Here is a 22,662-nt window from a genome sequence, read left to right as displayed (position 1 = left end):
CTGATACGTTCTATTCTCAAGGCCGGGTTGTTTATATTAACAAGAGAACTTTTGTAACCTTTTTCCAGGGGGGGCAATGGGTTGGTCCTGGGCGATGTGCAAGGGGTGGAGACCCCAGGTTATTGGTTTGACCCAAAGGACATTATCTTTCCCTTCAATGGAACATTATAAAGTCTCATGCAATCCTTTTTTCTGCACACAGATTTGGGAAATTTGGGATATGCCCCTGTGTCTGTATTTCTGCTGCAGTAAACATTTCTGCTGCAGTATTTCTGCTGCAGTTCTTCTCTCAGAGTGATTTATGGGATGGCAAAAGGACTTAATTTAGCTACTTGGCTAACAAATTAGGTATGACTAACAGCCACAGGAGCCTCTTGTGGCGCAGAGTGGTAAGGCAGCCATCTGAAAGCTTTGCCCATGAGGCTGGGAGTTCAATCCCAGCAGCCGGCTCAAGGTTGACTCAGCCTTCCATCCTTCCGAGGTCGGTAAAATGAGTACCCAGCTTGCTGGGGGGTAAACGGTGATGACTGGGGAAGGCACTGGCAAACCACCCCGTATTGAGTCTGCCATGAAAACGCTAGAGGGCGTCACCCCAAGGGTCAGACATGACTCGGTGATTGCACAGGGGATACCTTTACCTAACAGCCACAGAAGGATTCCAAATGGGTACCACCAAATGGTAGTCTTGTCTGTGATATGAGAACTGAAATAGAAATGACGATTTGTTCTTTGTCCCCATGCTAGGACCCTGCCAGCGAAAATGAGGCCAGCGAGGAGAAAGTAGTGCACCTAGAACTTGTATTTGGTTATCATTTAAAGCCTGGAAATGGGCCTCAGGTAAATGAATGGATCTGACAAACGCTACTCTCCTCAATTGTTTGTTTCGGGCCTTGTTCAGCAAATGGGTAAGAAGATTGTGTTCGATGTGCTCTTAGGCGAAATACAAATACTTATTTATTTTATTGATTTTGATTTGATTTATTTCCCGCCACTCCCGAGACCGACTTGTGGCGGGTTACAAATGTCCAATAAAAACTCCAATAAAACCCTATTAAAACGGACAACAAATAAAAACCCAGACTTGGCAGGTTGAAGTTTAATGCGTACTACAGAGAAATTCAGCCATCTTCCACTGTTGCCCTCTGCGAATTTCTTACCTTTTCTTCAATGAAGTATGCTGAGAGAGAAAGTGTGTGGGTGTGTGTGTTAAAGGGCATCATAACTGTTAATTTTGTCCAGGGTTTCTCAACCAGAGTTTCATGAAACACTGGAGTTTCTTGACGGCCCTGGAAGGGTTTCCTGGATTGGTGGGAATTAATTTTTTTTAATATATTTTTAAAATGTGTTAAATGCTTAATGGGTCATAGGACCATATATGGTCATGTTGACCTGCCCCACCCCCATGACCAATTATAAGCTTGGAAGGGAAGGGGCCCCAGGTAGGTGTGTACACATCTAAGCTTCCCAACCGTATTCTGCACGATTGCTCCACTTCTTGTGTTTCTTGAAGCCTGAAGAACAATTCGGGGGTTACTCAATGGTAATAAATTGAGAAGGGCTGATTTAGTATGTAAATATTTGGGTATTCTGCACCCGCAAGTCTTCAATTGTCTTTGAGTCTCTCATGTGCTCTCTGTGTGATCATTGTTTATGTAAACTAGAAGGCAAATTCTAACATGTGGATCATACAATTATGTTCCGTCCTAAGGTTTGGATCCACCAGAGCGTTTCTGCAGGCAGCGACATTTTCCCCATACCAACCCAGCAGATGCGGATTGGGCGGGAGCAGGGAGGAAATGGACCTGTTGGGTGACCTGGGGGTGAACAGTCAATTGGGGGAGGAGGAAAAGAGAGTGGGTGGAAAAAAGCAAGTCAGAAGACAAAGTAAGGGCCTATGTAGAGAATGGAATTTCCCCTCCTCTTTGAAGTCTCTTATGGGTTATAATCACTAGCCCAGCTTTGATGGTGTCCTTTACATTTTGTGGCAGGGAACTGTCCAAAACTGAGTTGTTCGACTGTAGACCACATGTAGGGTTAAGTCAACAGGCAGATATTGAGACAATAGGCAGATTCTTCAATTGTCTCCCCCAACTTAATTTCAAAATTGACCAGCAAACAGATTTTCCTGGAATTTCTTCAACAATATATATATATATAATATTTGAGATTATTTATGTGTCTGTAACATCTATTTTTCCATTATTCTCCAGCACTAGCAACACCAGAATTTTCATCTGGAACTCTCCTTCAGATTCTCTCTGATGTTCTTAACTGTAAACACAGCTCAGCATCAGAATAAGGTGCCAGCAGGGAGGTTTATGAAGACAAATACCCGTTTAGGATGTTCTAAACAGATTCAGCATAGTGTAATGGTTAAGAATGGCAGCCTCTAATCTAGAGAGCTGGAGTGATTCCCCACTCCTCCACATGCAGCCAGCTGGGTGATCTTGGGCCAGTCTCAGTTCTTTCAGAGCTCTCTCAGCCCCGCCTACCTCAGAAGGGGCCCGTTGTGGGAAGAGGAAGGGAAGGCAATTGTAAGCTGCTTTGAGACTCCTTCCGGTAGCAAAAAGCAGGATATAAAAATCAACTCTTGTTCTAAATACAGGATATTCTTTCTTTAGAAGAAGGATTGTTTTTTGTACCCTGCTTTTCATTGCCCAAATTGGCTTACAGTCACCTTCCCTTCCTCTTCCCTGGGAGGTAGGTGAGCCTGAGAGAGCTCTGACAGGACTGCTTGGACAGAACAGCACTATCAGGGCTGTGATGAGCCCAAGGTTGCCCAGTTGGCTGCACGTAAAAGAGCAGGGAATCAAACCCAGCTCACCAGATTAGAAGCCGCCGTTCTTACCCGCTATACCGTGCTGGCTCTCTAGGTTGGACTAAACAGTCTACAGTTTTATTATTCTGAAAGTCCTAAGTAGATACTGGAATTCTGGTGAAAGGCAGCCTTTGTGACTATACTCTATGTTTGGTTCATGGGTCATAACATCTGAGCAATCCCTTTGTGGGGGAACAAAGATGTCTGCAAAAGCTATTGAGATGAATAGAAGCAGAAGTTCAGAGACCATGAAAAAAAAGTGTATTTGGACATAAAATACTTCATGCGAAAAGGAATCTGAAAAAATACTGCCCTGACCTTTCATATGGTTGCCAAATAACTTGGTTTATCACACTTCCTGACCAACCAGCATGCCTTCCGCTCCACAGTATTGAACTGATGGTCCTCCCATCCCATGTTGTGGCCTAGTGCCCCTTCGAATCTGTTTGTGAGGGCATAAAATGCCCCATGGTAACTTCCTGGTGGTGAAAACTCCCATCAAATCACAGCCGACTTAAGATGACCCACAGGGTTTTCAAGATTCGGGTGGAATGGCATGGTTTGTCTCTTCCTGCCTCTGTTTAGCAACTTTGGATATCCTCAGTGGTCTCCCACCCAAATACTAACCAAGACCAACCCTGACCAGGACTGTTTATGGCCTGGGAACTTCACTGCCCCAGCTCTCACGCAGGAGAGTCTACCAGTCAGGGGTAGATGAGGTGCACTGGGCCAAATACTCCCCTGTGTGGGTACAGGAAGAGGTGGGGTAACCTGCCACAACTAAAACTGCAGCCTGCAGCCCGGCATGAATCCTCCAGTGCATAAACGGTCTACCTGCCGACATTCAACAAAACTGGGTTCGCTTGGGCCCTTCAAGTCAGAGCTGAGGATAGAATGGAAAAATCCTGAACATCCTTTGGAAAAACCCTTAGGAAATGGAAAATCCTGAAACGGCAGCCGCTCATCTCAGAATATAATTTCTTGTCTTAGCATTCTATCCGTCTCAGCTGCTGAAACCTGCTGTTTTGAAAGGGCTCTAGATAAACATCTATTTCTAGTACCTGAGCAATTCATTGTTATGCATAAATCCTACCTCGCGATACTTGAAACAAGGAGAAACAGCAAGCAAAGCAGGCTTTCTTCTTTTTTGAAAAAAAACAAACACCTAGTGCCTGTTTTAATTACATTTGAGGCCTAATTCTACTGTTCTGTCTCAGCCAAAATTGTCACCCACCTCTGTGAGGCCCTTAAGAGCAGTCAAATCCTTCAATTTATCAAACCCACCAGTGTTTCACTCCATTTGTTTATAATTTTTAATGAACACCTTTTCTCTAGAGCATTTTTTTTTTAAAGATCCAGAATAATAAAACAGAACCTGCTATGGCAGAAACCTCCAGGCCTGCTTGCCAGTTGTCTCCCTTGACCTGAGACAGAGGCCATTGGTAAGGCTATAACACATTTACATATTTTGCAATAAAACATCGGTTATTTGCATCACTGTGTCAAGTTTTATTTGATTCTTTCACCTTAAAATGACTCGTTTTCCCTTTCTTGTATATTTTTTTTTTAAAAAAAACCAAACTACTCTAAGCTTGTTTGAGAATAATCAAAAATTGCCCATTTAGCTAGAAGTCATTTTCTTTTCAAAAGGCAAACGTTATTTAATCTTTCAGCTGTTCATTGTGCCATCATAAATACTTTCTTTTCAGCACAGTTGTGGGGAACTGAAATGAGCCCGCTAATTGCCTCCCATTTCGACTGACATGTGGTGGTTTAGTGGAAAGGGAACACAGCGGGGAGAAGGAAATAGGAGGCTGAGAAAATGAGAGCTAATTATTTTCACAGCCTCGTGTCAGGCTCTGTGTCAGCCTTGTTTTTACAAACTGGAAGGTTTAGCACTAAATAAAACAAACTGGCGTCATGTTTTTATATACTGGCAGTGTCATGGAAGCAGCTGCACATCTCAAAGACAATATAATGCCTGCGTTCGCATGGACACCATCTGACAACCACCGTGAGCCACCGCTAATGAGGATATCACAGTGGTGCCAAGCGAAAGGTGCTGAATTATGTATGATTCTTCATCAGGACGGCAACAGTCCTGTACATCATTACGAGACATTGTTTTTGCCGTGAAAGAGATTAAAACATCCTTAGTTCCAGACCCGGCAACCTAAACATGCTACAAGAGGTTATTAATGGAATTTTGAGGGAGAGTTTTCTTGCATATTTCTTTTTTCTTTCTTTTTTTGTTTGAGGGAAAGGGGGCTGGGGGGGGGACGGTATCTCTCTCGTGGGACAAAGCCGCGATGGGTCGTGACACTCTATATAAAGAGGAGAAGCAAATTAGCCATACTTGTGTTATCTCCCTTTAAATCTGGTATAATAAGGGGGAAAAAGTGGGGTAGCGGAGTTGGCCTTAATGATAAATAACCCAGGTGCTAACACTCTGGATGTTCCAAATCTTACTGCCTTTAGAACAGCAGGTTTCGGCAGCTGAGATAAATAATAGCGAAGAATGTAAAGGAGCTCCCGGGGGCCGAAATTATCGACATGCTACTACTTTTAACACCAGCGGGATCAGGCTGTTTTTTTTCATGTTTGTTTTATCTCGTGTTACATCTTACATTTTTTAATACTCAATGGCCTGCTAAGACAGCGTTCCCATTTCCCCTCTCATTTTCTCCCCTTTAAAAAAAGTTTACTGTAACCTTTGATTTAAGGGAGGAAAAGCCACCCCTAAAACGTAAAATTCATTCCACCTTGTTCGAAATTTACCATCAGCCCCACAGAATTTTAAATTCGGAAAAATGTCACTCAACCAGCAGTCTACAGCTACTTCTTTATTTTCACCATGTGTCTAAAGTACGTTCTCCATCATAAAGCAGGTACTTGACTTAAAACAACAAGAACAACAAAACCACAAAGCCTTGCCAGGGTTGCATGTGTTTAAAGTGTCGTCAAGTTGCAGCCAACTTACGTTGAGGCAGGGTTGGCCAAACTGTGGCTCTCCAGTCATCCATGCTGGCAGGGGCTCATGGGAATTGCAGTCCATGGACCTCTAGAGAGCCAGTTTGGCCACCCCTGTCAATAAGGTTTTCAAGGCAAATTTATTTTATTTTTATTTATGTTATTTATTATTAGATTTCTATACCACCCTCCCATACGGCTCAGGGTGGTTCACATAAAACACATAGAACAATCTAACAAATAACACAGTCATAAATAACATATTAACAATCTAATAGTGACTTCAAATAAAGGATAACTTATGACAGGCTCCCAGAGAGGTCAGGCTGCTTCAGGTCGTGGAGGGGATGTCTGAAGGGGGACCAGCAGAGGTCGGTCCTGGGGAAGTTGGTTGAAAGTGTTAAGCAGAGGTGCTTTGCCATTGCCCTGCGGAACGCTGAAGAAATTACCTTTCCCCTGACAGGAATCCAAGGGTGTTTTCCCCACAGTATGTACCTTTTGCAATAATTGGTTCATATTTTACACCTGTTTTTGGCTCCTCCTTGTGGATCCAGAAAGCCAACTGAATATACTGGTTTCTTGAGGTGTGTTTTAATATCCTTCGTAAACATTTTGTAGAACTCGGTGCTAAGTTAGTTTACAAGGAAGGAAAAAGCCATTCTGCTTCTATTCTACTCCATCTTGTTAGGCTTCAATAAACAAAGCGATTCTGTCATTCCACCAGAATTACACTAGTTTTGTATGTGTAGGAAGACTGTACTGGGTTTCTACCTTATACCTAATTGAGCTTTGAACAGAAGCCTCGTAAATTGTGCCGTTCATCATAATCTGACCCTGCAAAGGATTGCACTGGTTGAACACCTGCATATTAAACTGTATTATTAGTCCCTTGACCTGTAACTGATCTTCATATACCGGATGCCCATTTGGTTTTATCTCGAAGGCTTGGCTAACCATTGTTTTTTCAGGTTTTAAAACATCTACAATATTCAAATGGCTGCACAAAAATTACTTCCTTTCTATAAGTGTTGCATCAACAATTCATTGCAATGCCTTTCCAACAATTATTTATTTGTTTGCTTGTTTGTTTCTTTAAAATTTTGCCTGCCACTCCTTCCATAAAAAGCCCAATAAAACAATCCCTAAAAGCTCCAGCAGTAACTGGCAGCTAAAAACCCTCCCCTCTCATTCCCCTATAGACAACATAATGCCACAGGGGATAGTAAGGTGTGTCCTGATGTCTTGGCCCAGCCTGGGAAGGAATCCTTGATCTTACCCACCCCAGCCTCAACCAAAGGCCTGGCAGAAGATTTACAGGCCCTACAGAACTGTGATAGCTCCAATTACACCCAGCCTCCCCCCACCCATCTTCTGCTACTTTTTTGTTAATGATTTCAGGTTGGGCCCCACCCAGCAGGTAGATTGGGCAGAAATTGATGGATTTCCTTGCATGCTTGTTTATTTCCTTCCTCTTCATCCACACCCCACTCTGTACTTTGCCACTGTCCGTCACTGCTGTTAGCAAAGTCAAAATCCGCACCACCACCTCCTAAGAAACTACAGGCCTCCGTTTGTTTGTATTTATTTAAAATATTTATACGCCCAGCTTTCTCCTGAAATCAGCTCCTAACCTAAATCAGTTCCTTGGGGCCTGTAAAATGGAGCTATTCCATTAGGCTTATGGTCAAGGCTCAAAATGCATCCACCAGTAAGGCTGGCCTCACCGCTAGGGCAGGAGGAGTATTAGAAGATCAGCTCCTTATAAAATGGCCCAGCTGGGAAATTTAATTGTGGGCATAAAGTAATGTAATGTTTTTAATGTTTTTAATTGGGTGTATTTTAAATGTTGTTACTCTCCCTGAGCAAAACAGAAGGGTGGGTTAAATAATAATAATAATAATTATTATTATTATTATTATCATCATCATCATCATCATCATCATCATCATATTGAGCCACAGTGCTGCACAAAGTTTTCTGGGGCTCTACCGGTGTAAGCATTTACTCTGTGGCTATGATTCTTCCCATTACAGGAATTTGGTAGCGATGGCGCAATCTTTCCCATACCAAAGTGAAGGTCTTCTATTGACTGTATGTCCCTACTAGAACTCTACTTAAATCTGTACCTATACATTTACACCTTCTTACTTTGATCTAAAATGTCAGATTCCTCCCATTAACTATGTACTAATGTGATATTCGTCCACCAAGACTGTATACAAATTACTGAATTTTTAGGGTTCTACGTGCTGGAAGGGTTCTACGTGACAGTCACAAAGAGAATGTTCCACATACAAAATTATTGCTCTTACTCATAACATTTCAGTGTTGACTGACAGGCAGACTTAAAAGGAATGCATGTGGCTTGAGTCCAACTTTAAAATATTGAAGCGTTGCTTTTTAAAAAAAAAATCATTATGACTTTTCTCTCATTTGTGTACCAGCATCAAGTATTTTCATGGAGGAAAAAAATCATAGATATTGGCTGGTATCTGTTTGAGTCTTCCTGACAACTTAGCTCCAGAACTGTCTGTATCTTGATCAATTTGCTCAGTATTGCTAGTGCAACTCCATTCGAGATCATCGAAATATTTGCCCTTGTTTTTTTTTTTTACTGCATGATAAAGAAACAATGTTCAAATCTTTGTTGCTTGCAGACTAACAGGGCTGTGTTAGGCCAAGTTACTCCTTTCCTAAACTATTGAAAGCAATGTAGTAAGAAGGGTGTCATTTCGCTTAGCACAGCTCAGTAAGTATCAAGCCCCAAGGGAACTATGAAATGGCTATGATCTTCTTGCTGTAAACAAATGCCTAATTATCCAGATTTTACCATATGAATTTATGTATGTGAATGTATGCACATACATTGATATAGTGGAGTCGACAAACCAGGAAATACAAATGCCTGTAATAAAATCTCGTTTGTGGACCAGCATCAAGTATTTACACGGAGGGGAAAAAATCATAGTTATTGGCTGGTATCTGTTTGAGTCTTCCTGACAACTTGAACGTCGATAGATCCAGAACTGTCTGGATCTTGAGCAATTTGCTCATACACCTCCTCTCCGAGCCCTATGAGAATCCTCGTTGAAACAACCTTCAAAAAATCCTTTTTTAAAACTATAAAAATTATAAACATTAAGCGTCAAGCGTTCTGCTTAGGAGTTCGCTGCTTCTTGGGAGTTTTCTCCGGAAACTCTGGGGGCCATTCCGCACAAAGTTAAAAGTGGCTATTTGGTTGCCGTTTGTGAAATCGCTACTTTAAGTAGCGAAAATGGTTCTCCGTAGGGAACTGATTACATCATGAGTAAGACCAGCAGTGATTGGCTGCCCTCGTGTGCCCTCAGAGTGAAAACAAGTGGAGGGGGAGAGCCACAGCAACCTGAGCCACAGTCAAGCTATGATTTCAACAGTGGAATGTGCCGGCCCCAAAACAGGCATAAAACACAAACTGCCCAGTTTTGTGTTCAGGTGGAATGGTGGACAACAAGATGAACTGATCTGGGCCTTAACCCGCAATTAGGTCATGGTGGCCAAATAGGGATGCCAACCACCAGGTGAGACCTGGGAATCCCCTGGAACTACAGCTCTTCCCATAATGACAGAGATCAGTTCCCCCGGAGAAAATTGGTGCTTTGGAAGGTGGAGTGCGGGACATTGTACCCCACAAACCTTCAGGAATTTCCCAGTCTGGCTCTGGCAACCCATCAGTGGCTAGGAGGGACCGGGCAAAGCGAGTTTGTTCTGTGGCAAGTTTCTCACCACATCCATTCACAATAGCAGTCCCTGGTGTAAGACAACCTTGTAGTAGGTGAGAGAATTTTAGTGTCCACTAAGGCAGATTTTCTCAACCAGGGTTTTGTGAAACCCTGGGGTTTCTTGATGGCCCTGGAATATTTCCTAAATGGGTGGGAGTTAATTTTTTTATATTAAAAAGCCCTGTTAAACATTTATTGGGCGATATGACCATATATGGTCGAGTCGAACTCCCCCACCCCATGGCCAATGATAGGCCTGGAGGGGGTGGGAAGGGGAGGGATCCCAGGTGCTTCCCAACCATATTCTGTGTGATTGTGCCACTTCTGGGGTTTCTCAAAGCTTGAAGAATGTTTCAGGTGGTTCTCAAGAGTAAAAAGTTGAGAAAGGCCATGTTAAGGCCTAGCTAAAAACAATCAAGCTTTTTTTTGTCCTCAGATGATACAAATTAGCTTAGTAAAGTTGAAGCTCCAATCAGCGTAGTTGTTACTTTTGTGAAGTTGCTATTTTTTATTTTTGCCAACAGAAAAACGAGGAACCTTTCTAAGGCAATATTCTTGTACTGGTATATATTTATATATTCAATTCCAATACAATTTATTTTATATACATGAAGAATCAACCATAACGGTATCTAGATAATTTGGGTTATCAGTGACTTCTTCAGTGGTTAAGTCCTCCAAAATCAGTTTGTTGTAACAAAAGTGGAAAAATCCTACAGCCTTTCCTCCAATATCAGTTTGTTGTAACAACAGTGGGAAAATCCTATTTATTTTTGCACAGAAAAGACCACTTAACCACAAGGAAAGGCGGAATCAAAAAGTTTTAATTAAGAAAATGTCACCAACCATACTTCTCTGTAGTAGTGGGTGTAGAAACATGTGCAAGTGTACAAGGATGTTCTTTGCAAATTTGATGAAATAGATTTTACTCCATTAAAAAAATTACGTCACAGTAAATCTGTTACTCTTTCAACTGCCACAAAACCTTATTTGCTTTTGTGCTTCAAACTAACGTGGCTGGCTGGGGGTTTATTTTTGGGGAGGGGGCAGTTAAAAAACATGTACACGACTCCGTGTATGAGAGAAAAGAGAAAGAGAATGTGTGTCTGTATGTGGGTTGATGAGAGACACAGACGTATGTAAAATAATCTGAAATCACACGTTTGTATTATTTAACATGCTAACTTCTGTTCATCTGCAAATAGGACTCCTTGATATATTTGCTTTGGAAGTATCAACGGCTTGGCTCAGATGTGCCTCTTAACTATGCAGGAAAATGTATTTCAGATCAGATAATGAATCATTCTGAGAACTTTGGTTTATTTGAAGGCCAATGATTCTTATATTTTCCCAAGGTTCCCCCTCCCCCCCAGGTTTTCATGAAGCTACCACAATGGGGGATATTTTGTTTTTGTCGTTGCAAATAGTGGGAATCAGTTGTGTACAGGAAGGAATAATTAACTCTGGAGTGTTTTTAAAGATTCCATGGCATTCACAGAAGAGGCAAAATGCTTTTTGGTTCACAGCTTAAAAGTCAAACTGAAAAGCGCGTTGGCTCCTCACCACGCGGTAGCATCCACGATCCGCAAATCACAGTTCTGAAATCTACCTACCTAGGTAAATAAGAAGTATGGACAAATGGATTGTCATGTTTGAAACATCTGTTTCTAAATCAGAAAAAAATATTAATCCATGGGATTTTTGCCTGGGGAAGGAAGCTGATATTCTTTCTATTGACAGGCCTGAAAGTTTGTATTTTCTTTATAATATTAGGATAGTAAATGGAAAATGTATATGGAGATGGATGGAGATGATGTTGCAATAACTTACATAAAAGACGTGACGTTCAACACTAACTTACCTGATACAGAGATTTTAAAGATGACAAAGGTGAGATTCATGTTTATTATTATTATTTATTGTATTTTATTTATAATTTATAAGCTTGATGCTTTCATAATGTTCCAGATCTCGAAACAAAGGCAGTAAAAGATTACAGCAAAAAAATTGCATTCTATATTTCTATGAAAATGTATTGTACAAGCGGCTTTTGAAAAATATTCTTCCCCATTTTGCAGTTCTGCACATTGGTGAGATTCAACCCAGTACCTATCAACCCGGTTCCCCTCCTTATATACCCACATGGCTTTTGTCCATGCAGGTCCCATAATCCCCAGCAGAAGATTTTTTGATGGTCAAAAGAAACTCTCCTTCCTCCCTTTATCATCAGTGAAAAAACTGGTTGGATCCACCTTTTTTGTTTCATTAAGGCTTCCTTTTCAATCATCTTAAAAGGAAACAGGCTACTGTCGTAGTGTGTAAGTTCTGGATTCCACAACAAAATCAATGATATAGGCCAGGAGTAGTCAAACTGCGGCCCTCCAGATGTCCATTCGCTGGCAGGGGCTTCTGGGAATTGTAGTCCATGGACATCTGGAGGGCCGCAGTTTGACTACCCCTGATATAGGCATTCGGTTGAGATCGACTGAAACTAAACAGCATCTCCTGGGGCCCCAAACCTCCCTCCCTTGAACCATACAACGAATCTGACCAACCGTGGGCCTGTTATATTGTTTACTCAGTTAGAATGTTACTTCCTCTGTTAATTGTTGTTGTTGTTATTGTTACCTTCCATTCCTTATAATCACTGAGTCTGAGGTATTGTTCTCGATTATGTTCTATGTGAACCACCCCGACCCTTAGGGTGGGTGGCATATGAATTAATTAATTAATAACAGTTAGTGCTTGCCTTGGAGTAGAAAATGAAACATTCCTTGGCACACCAAAGGAATAACAGAGAAATTACACGTTGGTATTTGACAGAAATTTGTGTCATTGAAATGGGAAAATAAAGCTCATGTCAAAAATTGGACCTTTAATGACATTGATTTCTGAGGCCTACCAACTTCCATTTTAAAGGTAAAGGTAAAGGTATCCCCTGTGCAAGCACCGGGACATGTCTGTCCCTTGGGGTGATGCCCTCCAGCGTTTTCATGGCAGACTCAATACGGGGTGGTTTGCCAGTGCCTTCCCCGGTCATTACCATTTACCCCCCAGCAAGCTGGGTACTCATTTTACCGACCTCGGAAGGATGGAAGGCTGAGTCAACCTTGAGCCGGCTGCTGGGATCGAACTCCCAGCCTCATGGGCAGATAGCTTCAGACAGCATTTCTGCTGCCTTACCACCCTGCACCACAAGAGGCTCTATTCCATTTTACACAAGCCCAAATTCTGTGGTGGAGAGTACCCATACTGGCCAAGTTGCCATTCTATCCAGTTTGCAAGTTCCATTTATTTGATGTGATCTCCATTTGTCACAACCTACTCTTGACCAGGAATTATTTTGTAGATTCTGCCTGCCTGACTCCTGTTAATATAATTGTCTCATTTGGACTACTGGATCTCTAGTTTTTGCGATAGCAGCATACTAATAGTATCCATTCCTCCTTCTCTCTAATTGTTTTTGGCAAGTCTTCCTTTATGATATGATATGATATGATATGATATAATATAATATAATATAATATAATATAATATAATATAATATAATATAATATGATATAATATAATATAATATAATATAATATAATATAATATAATATAATATAATATAATATAATATAATATAATATAATATAATATAATATAATATAATATAATATAATATAATATAATATAATATAATATAATATAATATAATATAATATAATATAATATAATATTGGCAGGTAGGTCCATATTGCCGGGAGTTGGTGACCTTCTCTCCCTGCCCCGGTAAATCTTTTTTCCTTGTTAAAAAGCAAAACTGTAAATGAAGGGTTCTCAGTTTATAATTTTTATAATTTTTCCTTGTTCTTTTGCTGTGGGCACATGCTCATAGAATGTACTTGCTTCAGGCATCTAAACTTAGCTTTTGAAAAGAAATTACAGAATGCTGATACTTTTCTCTTTTATCATTCTAGGACAGAGAATTTTTTTATAATATATTTTCTTTTATCATGTGATTTTTATTTCCTAACAATATGTTTTCTATTTTACTGGTTTTCCTCTTCCTATACTATTTATTTCAGCGTTTATATTTATTGATGTCTAAGGTGACAGCTCTGTTCATCACCTACACTAGGTGATTTCCATGGGTGTCATGGCACCCACCGACACTGTTCTTGGAATTATGCCTCTGAACAGAAGTCCCAAATACCACATGACAAACTCTTTAGAACAGGGGTCCCCAAATTTTTGGCACATGGGGGCCACATTAGCGTGTCCAGTGCCTAAAGAGGGCCACATCTTAAACCAAAATGTACCAAAATTATTAACCTACCTATTTAAATAAAAAATAAACAGAAAGAACTGTGGAAACCCAAACAATGTTGGTATTGTCTTTTTTGCAAGAAAGGGACAAGATGAGCATCAGTAGATGGTGCCTCTTGGGGCAGGAAGAACGGTATTGGTCTGAGGGAAATCCCCTGAGGGTGATAGCAGCAGACAAGCAGGTTGGAGGGCTGCAGAGAAAGATGTCGGGGGCCACATACAGCTTGGGACTCCTGTGGTCCACCAGTGGTCCATCCAGTCCAGTATCCTGTTACATACAGCACCCAACTAGTTGCCCTGGAGGGCCAACAAAAAATGTTTAGAAAACTGGGCCTTTCCTGATATTCCTTCCTAGTTCTGCTGTTCTGAGGGCTGAGACCATCATGGCTAGTAGCCACTGATGAACCCATACTCCCATTAAGCTGACAAATCCCTTGCTTGTTTTAAAGAGATTTCACGGATATCTTATTGGGGAAATCATTAAGCAACAGCAACAATTCGACAACAATGAACATTTTACACAGATCTGTACTTTGTCACAAATCTTGATTTCAAGATCTTGGTCTCTAGGTGCAGAAAATGTAACTTTTGCTTTGTTCTGATTGTTCTTTGAAGATAAAAGCCCTTCTGCCATGGGAAATAAGTGTTGACAGGGGCAGGGGTATGTCTATATATGTATCCTAGGACTGAGTATGCTAGTCATTCTTAGCAATAGATTTTCTATCATGAAACTTTCCAGATGTACCCTCTTGGACACAATAAAACTGAACTCTTTTTTTAAAGAAGAATGTATCAGTCTTTCTTGTGTACCAAAAGAGAATAGCCTTCATTCATGACAACCCTGTGGTCCAGAAATTCCACTTAATCCCTTTCTTTTCCTTTCCCAGTTAGTGTGCTGTGATGTCACAGCATGCCTTAGCTGGAAAAAGAAAAAAGCCCTTCAACGGGCTGAAAAGAGGGGCATGTGAAGAGTTTCACTCCACCATTTTGAAAGTAGAGCTTAGCCCCACTCCCTTCCCCCTGGTGGCTGGGGATGGGTGTCTAGATGGACGTTTTGCCCACCACCACCTCACAGTTCCTGATTTTGAGCTGGGATTACAGGAAGTTTATTTTTTGATATGGCTTAAAGGGGAAGTCTACAAATCATGCTCAGACACTGAGGTAGACAATCCCATTTGATCTGAATGCTTCCCAACATCCAATATGAGGAAAAATCTTTGGGTGTCAGTGGTCTTAAAGGTAAAGGTATCCCCTGTGTAAGCACCAGGTCATGTCTGACCCTCGGGGTGACGCCCTCTAGCGTTTTCATGGCAGACTCAATACGGGGTGGTTTGCCAGTGCCTTCCCCAGTCATTACCGTTTACCCCCCAGCAAGCTGGGTACTCATTTTACCGACCTCGGAAGGATGGAATGAGTCGGAAGGATGAGTCGACCTTGAGCCAGTTACTGGGATTGAACTCCCAGCCTCATGGGCAGACAGCTTCAGACAGCATTTCTGCCGCCTTACCACCCTGCGCCGCAAGAGGCTCTTCAGTGGTCTTAGATGCAGCAAAATAAAGAACAAATGATGGATTATTTAACACAATGTGATTTCCTTGCAGCCACCATTTGTAATGGAAAAATGGATTGTAGGAATACCAGAAGATCAGACGGTGGAATGCGTTGTTACTTATGAGGTAAGTGCTGGAAGAACAGGCAATTCGTCTCATCTGCCAGAGTTTCACAATGAGCAACCGCTATTCCTTAACTTTTTCTCCCCACTGTAGTAAAGGCCAAACACTGTAATTAATTTTAAACGACCAGCTTCTGATACCTATCTGAACACCGTCTTCAGAAACCAAGCCCAGGCTTCTAACTGGGAAAGCTTAAGTTACTCACACACACACACAAAAATTACTTTTTTCTTTGAGTCATGGTCGATGTTGGTGGTGTTTGTTGAAGAGACCATCTTTCTTACCTTTTCGGTTAATTAGCAGAGCAGAGGAACAACAGGAGAAGGGACAGGGTGAGAAAGAAAACATAAAATAAAACCGAGAAGCAATTTAGCCATGTATAATAGGATGGAAATTAGCCTTTGTACAAGGAGGTTTTCGGATACTTACCAAAAAAAAAAAGTGTTTCATAAAGACCAATGGGCTATTTCACACTGAGGCTAGTAATTGAAATTTTTACACTGTCCCGTGGCATGGATTCAAGCAGCGAGAGAGCGATATAGGAAAATCCTGGACCTGGCTTCCTTGCCTCAGAAGTGAAGAACAGTGGCTTTCTGTTAACAGGAAGAATAACCCTAGGTTTCTTTCAGACTGTAGCTCCTCACAAGAATCAGAGCTTGACAGCAGGATTAAATAGCTGGCCACTGTAGGCAAGCTACCACAAGGGAACCTCTACAACAATACCTTCTTAATGCCTTGCCTCTTCCAGCAGAAGAGAGATTATTTACTTGGAAGCACCACATGGACTCATAATTACTAAATGATTTTTTTTCCCTGTTAAAAGCCAGCCATTAAAATCTTGCCATTATACAGTGCACTGTTTTGAGGAAGGGAGGAAAGAGCATAATTTTCCATCGGATTGGTTACACAACCGAACGGCCTTTGATACGGGACTGGAAGGCAGTATCAAACAAACCCAGCATGTCGGATTTACGGTATCGTCGGTTTCACAGCCGAAATTTCAACGTCTGGACAAATATTGCACGATTTGTTGTAAGTGATGTATGTCTCCCCCCTACCTCTTGGTTTTCTCTCTCTCATGAACAGAGTGTTGTCAGAATACCAAAATCCACTAGACATATCCAGGCAGTGCAGTTTTGCAAAACAAAACTTCAGGATGAGGTGAAGTCAATACAGCTCATGATCCAGACATCGCTCCCAAATTCGGAAGTCAGTCCTCGGAGCAGATCTAATTCTAGTAAGTAAAAAAAAATTGTGAACTTAGAAGACGCCACAAGTGATTCCCCCCCCCCCAGCTTCCTTCTCACTCTACCCCATGCTGTTGTCTAATGGAAGACTTCAAGACAAACCATAGTTTGGAGTAAGGGGCAATATCAAACAAGCTTGTTTGAATGATGGGAAGCTCAGTACGGCCTCTGCCTGTGATCTTAATTCCCAGACAGGAACATATGGGAGAAGATAGTTGTTCACATAGCCAGTCCCAGCCATGTAGGGTTTTAATAGTTACAAAAATACCATTATACTGGACAATTAAATCAGGACTGGACAAGCTACCCATCTTATCCATTTTGATGATGGTGATACCTTATTTTTATAGTCAGCCCTTCCTGGTTGGCCCAGGACATGTAACAGCAAAATAAAACATACAAATAATATATGTTACTTAATTGAATGATTAATATTTACATTAAAGTTAAAAGCATGTTATTAAAAGCCACCTCCTTAAAACAGTGGGTTCTTAGGCAAGGAGGCCAGCATTTCTTCAGGATCTCAGTCATAGGCTCAGGGCCTCAATCATAGGCTCATTTCTTCAGGGCCTCAATCATAGGCTCAGTGAAACAACTCTGTCTTAGAGGCCCCCCAGAAATGTTGAAGGTCCAAAGGGCCAGGATCTCACCAGGGAAAGAATTCCACCAGGCCGAGACCAGGGCCAAAAAAGCCCTAGCCCTAGTTGAGACCGGTTTTAATTGTTTCAGACTGAGGGCTCTGGTGATCATATGATCTTAGTGCTCTTTGTGGGGTATGTTCTACCTTCCTTTAACAGGCTTTCTGAACCAGGGTTTCGTGAAACCCTGTGGTTTCTTGATGGCCCTGGAAGGGCTTCCCAAATGGATGAGAGTTAATTAATGTTTTATTTTTTTAATTGTTAAACATTTATTGGGTGATATGACCATATATGGCCATGTCAGCCCGCCCACCACTCCGGAAACGGTCAATGATGGGCTTGAAGGGGAGGGCTCCAGGTGGGTGTGTACACAACTATACTTCCCAACCATATTCTGCACAATGGTGTCACTTCTGGGGTTTCTTGAAGCCTGAAGAATGTTTCAGGGGTTTCTCGGCGATAAAAAAGTTGAGAAAGATGGCTTTAAGGAGTTCAGGGTGACATACCTACCCACCCATTTTCTTACACTTGTCTTCAAAGGGTATGATTCTGCACTACTAATGTGTTCATTGCTGACTGGGAATGGGCAGTCGTGTCTCCCACACATCCTACTTGGACATACTAACCAGTACACCACACTGACTGCCGCAGGATGACGCGAAAGGTTTTCTCTGACACTCTGTTTATTGCTTAATTGCTAATAGGTTAAAGATAGTATTTCAATGTTACTCAGAGTCAGGTTATTTGGCAACATCTTATAATTCAATATGCACTGCCCTGTGCTGTGTATGTTTCCTTAGTCCCATTGTATTCTACAGCAGTGGTCCCTAACCTTTTTATCATCGGGGACCGGTCAATGCTTGACAATTTTACTGAGGCCCGTGGGGGGGTAGTCTTTTGCCGAGGGATGTTGCCGCCACCTGAGCCTCTGCTCCACTTGCTTTCCCGCTGGCACCCCTGACTTCCTGCCACCCGCTGGGGGGTGCTGCCAGGAGCAGCTGCGCAGTGCCACATCGAGGGGGAGCCCCAGCCATGGCGGCCACTGGAGAGCACCAAAGGTAAGCTGGTGGCAGAGTGGAAGGGCAGCCCCCAAGGCAGCAGCCACGGAGGAGGATGAGGAGGAGCTGTGGCCCGGTACCGACTGATCCACGTACCGGTACCGGTCCCTGGACCGGTGGTTGGGGACCAGTGTTCTACAGTACTTACTCACACCAGCAGATACAACTTCAGCCTTAGCAATTCTGAAACCTCTGCACCTCATAGGCCAAACAAAAGGTAAAGCAGGAAATCTGTGACAGGATCTCTCAATGTTCTTTTTTACTTCCATCCAGCAGCAGGGAGTTCCAATTTTTATCAAAACAGTGGTAATGCAGAAGAGGTTGTTCTGTTCTTTCTCCATGCCATTTAATCCATCGAAGGCACCAATAGGTCTGCTGAAGAAAAAAACATATTCAGGGATGTGGATTTGGGGGAATGGGTTAGACTCTTCTGATGCTCCTTCCCATGAACCAGTATGGTGTAGTGGTTAAGAGCGGTAGACTCTAATCTGAAGAACTGGATCTGATTCCCCACTCCTCCACTGTAGACAACTGTCTGACTTTGGGCTAGTTGCAGTTCTCTTAGAGCTCTCTCAGCCCCACCTACCTCATAGGGTGTGGGGAGAGGAAGGGAAAGGGTGTTTGTAAGTCACTTTGGGACTCCTTCAGGTAGTGGAAAGCAGGGTTTCGAGAAACTCCTGAAGCCTTCAGGCTTTAAGAAACCCCAGAAGTGGCACGATCATATAGAATATGGTTGGGAAGTATAGCTGTGTACACGCCCACCTGGGGCCCCTCCCCTCCCCACCCCCTGCAGGCCAATCATTGGGCATTTTGGGAGGGGTGGATGGGTCAACATGACCATGTATGGTCATATAACCCACTAAATGTTAAACAAATGTTAAAAATACATGAAAAATTAATTAACTCCCTCCCATTTGGGAAACCCTTCCATGGCTGTCAAGAAACCCCAGGGTTTCACAAACCCCTGGTTGAGAAAGCCTGCTCTGGAATTTCAAGTTGACACTGACCTTTCTTTTTTTTTTAATTCAGGCATTGACTGTCAGTGGATGAACTCCCTAAGGATGCGTAAAGTGACAACTAGCCCTTCTCTCCAGCACTCTCGCCCTCACAGTCCCATCAATTTGTTGAATTTGCCATACCTTGAGAACCAAGACACCTATGCTGCTGCTGTGAGACGGACCCAGGTTCCAGTAAACTATCAGATAACCTCTCTGAATCAGTCCAGAAGCTCATCTCCAACGCCGTATTTATCATCTCTGCATTTGAATTCCAAGGGAAGCAGTACTTCTAGTGCAGCTTCTGATAGCCCTTCAGAAAGAGACAGGTCCAAATCTAGAAACAGGAGCAACTATCACGGTAATGCCTCTCGGAACGTGTCCACAGGTGGGAGACGTTTCATAAGAAGTCCCTCGGGACCTCAAGGAACAGCGAGGCACAGTGACAAGTTTTACAGGACTCCGGAGTCAACATTCAGTCCCGGTCAACATCCACCAAGGTCACATGACCATAAAAAGTATGGCCACTACCAACAACCTCTCAAGCCCATACCAGGGATGCCCTTGAAAACCGAAGGCCAACCCACAGTAGTAGTAGAAGAAGAAACTAAAGTTAGTGAAGGGGGATGGACAAAAGTTGATTATTCAAAGAAATCCCATCGGCACGTCACTGTGGGTAAACAACATAAAGAGAAGTCAAAAGGGACAGGAAGAAGCCCCAAAAAATCCCAATGATGATTTCCGACCAAATGGGAATGGAATAGAATGTTTAGCTTCTGCAGAGGAAAAAAAAAGATTTTATAAAAATTGTTTTTTAAGCTATTCAGCACTGAATGAGAATAAAACTGATTGACATGTGTAGGAAATTGTTTTGAATGATCTATTTAATGTGAAAATGCTGCTTCTCCAGTACAGAATAGGTGGGATATTTCTGTCAGTACAGTGCCAGTTTATGATAAATAAATAGACATTCCAAATTTCAGTATATTAGATTATTCCTGTAATGTTTGCTGCTGTCGAAATTTGCATTACTGGAAGTAATCATGGAATACTGGTTAAGAATGGCAGACTCTAATCTGGAGAACTGGGTTTGATTCTTCACTCCTCCCTACGAAGCCTGCTGGGTGACCTTGGACCAATCACAATTCTCTCAGAACTTCTCAGCCCCACCTCCCTTACAAGATGACTTACAAGGGGAGAGGAAGGGAAGGAGATTGTAAACTGCTTTGAGACTCCTTGAGGTAGAGAAAAGCAGGGCATAAAAATCTATTCTTCTTGTTCTTTCACACAACAACAGGAACATGGAGTAAGAAAAAACTGTGCTTCATGGTTTCCCAAACTTGTACTCGTTACTGAAACACAAAGGAGTTGCTTAATCTACAGGATCAAGGGGAAAAAAACTGATAGGAGAGGATATTTTTTGTACTTTATGCAAATCAAACATCCTGTTCTCTTCTTCCTTCCCTCTCACCCCTCTTGGCTGCCCTTCCAGGATAGGGGAATTATGTGTAGCCAGCTTTTATCTTCAAGATATAACCCTACATATTTCCAGTCAAAACATGCCTCTGATTAGAAAACAATGGAACGTTTTCTTTAGGGAATTAAGAAACTAACAGCTAGAGAAATGTCCTTGACCTTGAACTCTTTTAAATATGATAGTTATTGGGAGGAATTTTATTAATTGAATTTTAAGGGTACCGTGAATATTTTGTCTGCTAGTCTTCAGGTAACAAAGACAACATTAATAATAACAATAACAACAACAACTACTACTACAACTACAACTACAACTATAATAATAATAATAATAATAATAATAATAATAATAATAATAGGTTTTCATTCTGCTGGGAGGCTAAATAGGATTAGGCTGTTATAAGTTCTAAAATAATAGCCGTAAAAGCAGAACCTTGGTTTACTAGCGCAGCCCTTTCCTTATGAAAAGGAAAAAAAGTTTCTAAGTGAGAAATTTGGATTGTAAATAATGTAAATAAGTGTAAATGTTTGTTGGGGACACACCATCAATTCCCAAAGTACATATCTTTCCTGCTCTTCCCACTTCTTGTCAACATGGGGGAAATTAAAACAACTAAAGCAGGTAAGCCTACGTCGACTAGGCAAAGAAAAAGTCCACCCTTGCACCCTTTGACTGCTTGACACTTCCTCCTTGGAAGGACAGGAAAAGGGGAAGGAGCAGAGCCTCAGCCCCTCCCACTTTTTCCTGGTTAGGAGAGTTGGGATCCGGGAACCATCAGGATTCTATGTAATCAGCTTTCCACACGAGCTGCTATAAACAGGGTGTGGGATTTAGATACGGAAGAGAATCAAGTGGGTGGGGAAATGGTAGAACACTGAGGCGGCAGAATGGGTTGTACCACTTCAGATGACGGGTGGAGGATCATAGAGATTCACATTTGGGAACGCTCTCCTATGTTTAAAACCTCCCTGCAAACAGGAGACCAACCCTACCCCACGTTGGTAGTTTTTCTATTTTTTTGTGGAGTTTTGACTATGAAGGAACGTTCATAGCTAGGATCCAGCTACCGGAATCTGAAGTGGTGCATTCCATTCTGTTACCTCAGTCTTGGATATGTGTAAAATAGGGTGGACAGCCAGGAGACATGAGGTTGAGGGTATGGGGGGGGGGCACAGCCATAACAACAGCAATTTTTTACTTCCTGTTGGCTTAGTGAGCAGTGGCAAGAGTTGGCGGCTGCCTCCAGGAGAAATCTGGCAAGTCTTTGTGTAAACCAGGCCTAGATCTGGTCTGAACATGCAGCGAAATGAGGCCGCAGAACCATGTGATTTAGTAGAACAGATTATAGCACTCTTAAATGCAGATAGAAAACTATATTTTTCAAGTAACTTGATGTATAAAGAGCCTCAGACACACCCTGACAAGTAGAAAACTTTCACAGCAGGAAGGAAGTGGGACTTTAGCCTTTTGAGCAAGTTTTTTTTTTTAATTGCACGGCATGTTTTATATGTAGAAACATTTTTAAAGGTGCCACCCTCACCCTGTGAATAAGACTGTACAATTTTTTTTACCACTTGAGTATTGTATAATGTCTGTTCTGCCCATTGATCAAAATCTGCAAGACTGAAATCTATGGGAATGGAAATTCGTTTGTCACAGTGTTGTTGGGAGAAATTTCAGGAACAAAATAGGATTCCTGGTCTAATGGGTATAGGAC

The 22,662-nt window shown here is 42.0% G+C and overlaps 1 protein-coding gene across 2 annotated transcripts in view; it reads left to right on the top strand.

The window, feature by feature from the left end:
* The window catches only part of MAP3K20 (mitogen-activated protein kinase kinase kinase 20), a 146,938-nt gene extending 126,370 nt beyond the window's left edge, over positions 1 to 20,568 (top strand). Inside the window, exons 16-20 of one of the 2 annotated variants that reach the window (XM_077319697.1) lie at positions 745 to 837; positions 11,320 to 11,436; positions 15,459 to 15,533; positions 16,617 to 16,767; positions 19,503 to 20,568. In XM_077319697.1, coding sequence (XP_077175812.1) covers positions 745 to 837; positions 11,320 to 11,436; positions 15,459 to 15,533; positions 16,617 to 16,767; positions 19,503 to 20,203 — 1,137 coding nt within the window. In that variant the 3' untranslated portion in view covers positions 20,204 to 20,568. The remainder of the gene's footprint in view (positions 1 to 744; positions 838 to 11,319; positions 11,437 to 15,458; positions 15,534 to 16,616; positions 16,768 to 19,502) is intronic. The other variant, XM_077319696.1, reaches the window with a different exon arrangement.
* Positions 20,569 to 22,662: the final 2,094 nt, after the last annotated feature.

The sequence above is a fragment of the Paroedura picta genome, chromosome 2, assembly GCF_049243985.1.
Source record: "Paroedura picta isolate Pp20150507F chromosome 2, Ppicta_v3.0, whole genome shotgun sequence".
Lineage (NCBI taxonomy): Eukaryota > Metazoa > Chordata > Lepidosauria > Squamata > Gekkonidae > Paroedura > Paroedura picta.
Note: the sequence above shows the minus strand (reverse complement) of the source record. Positions and strands in the feature narration are given on the sequence as shown.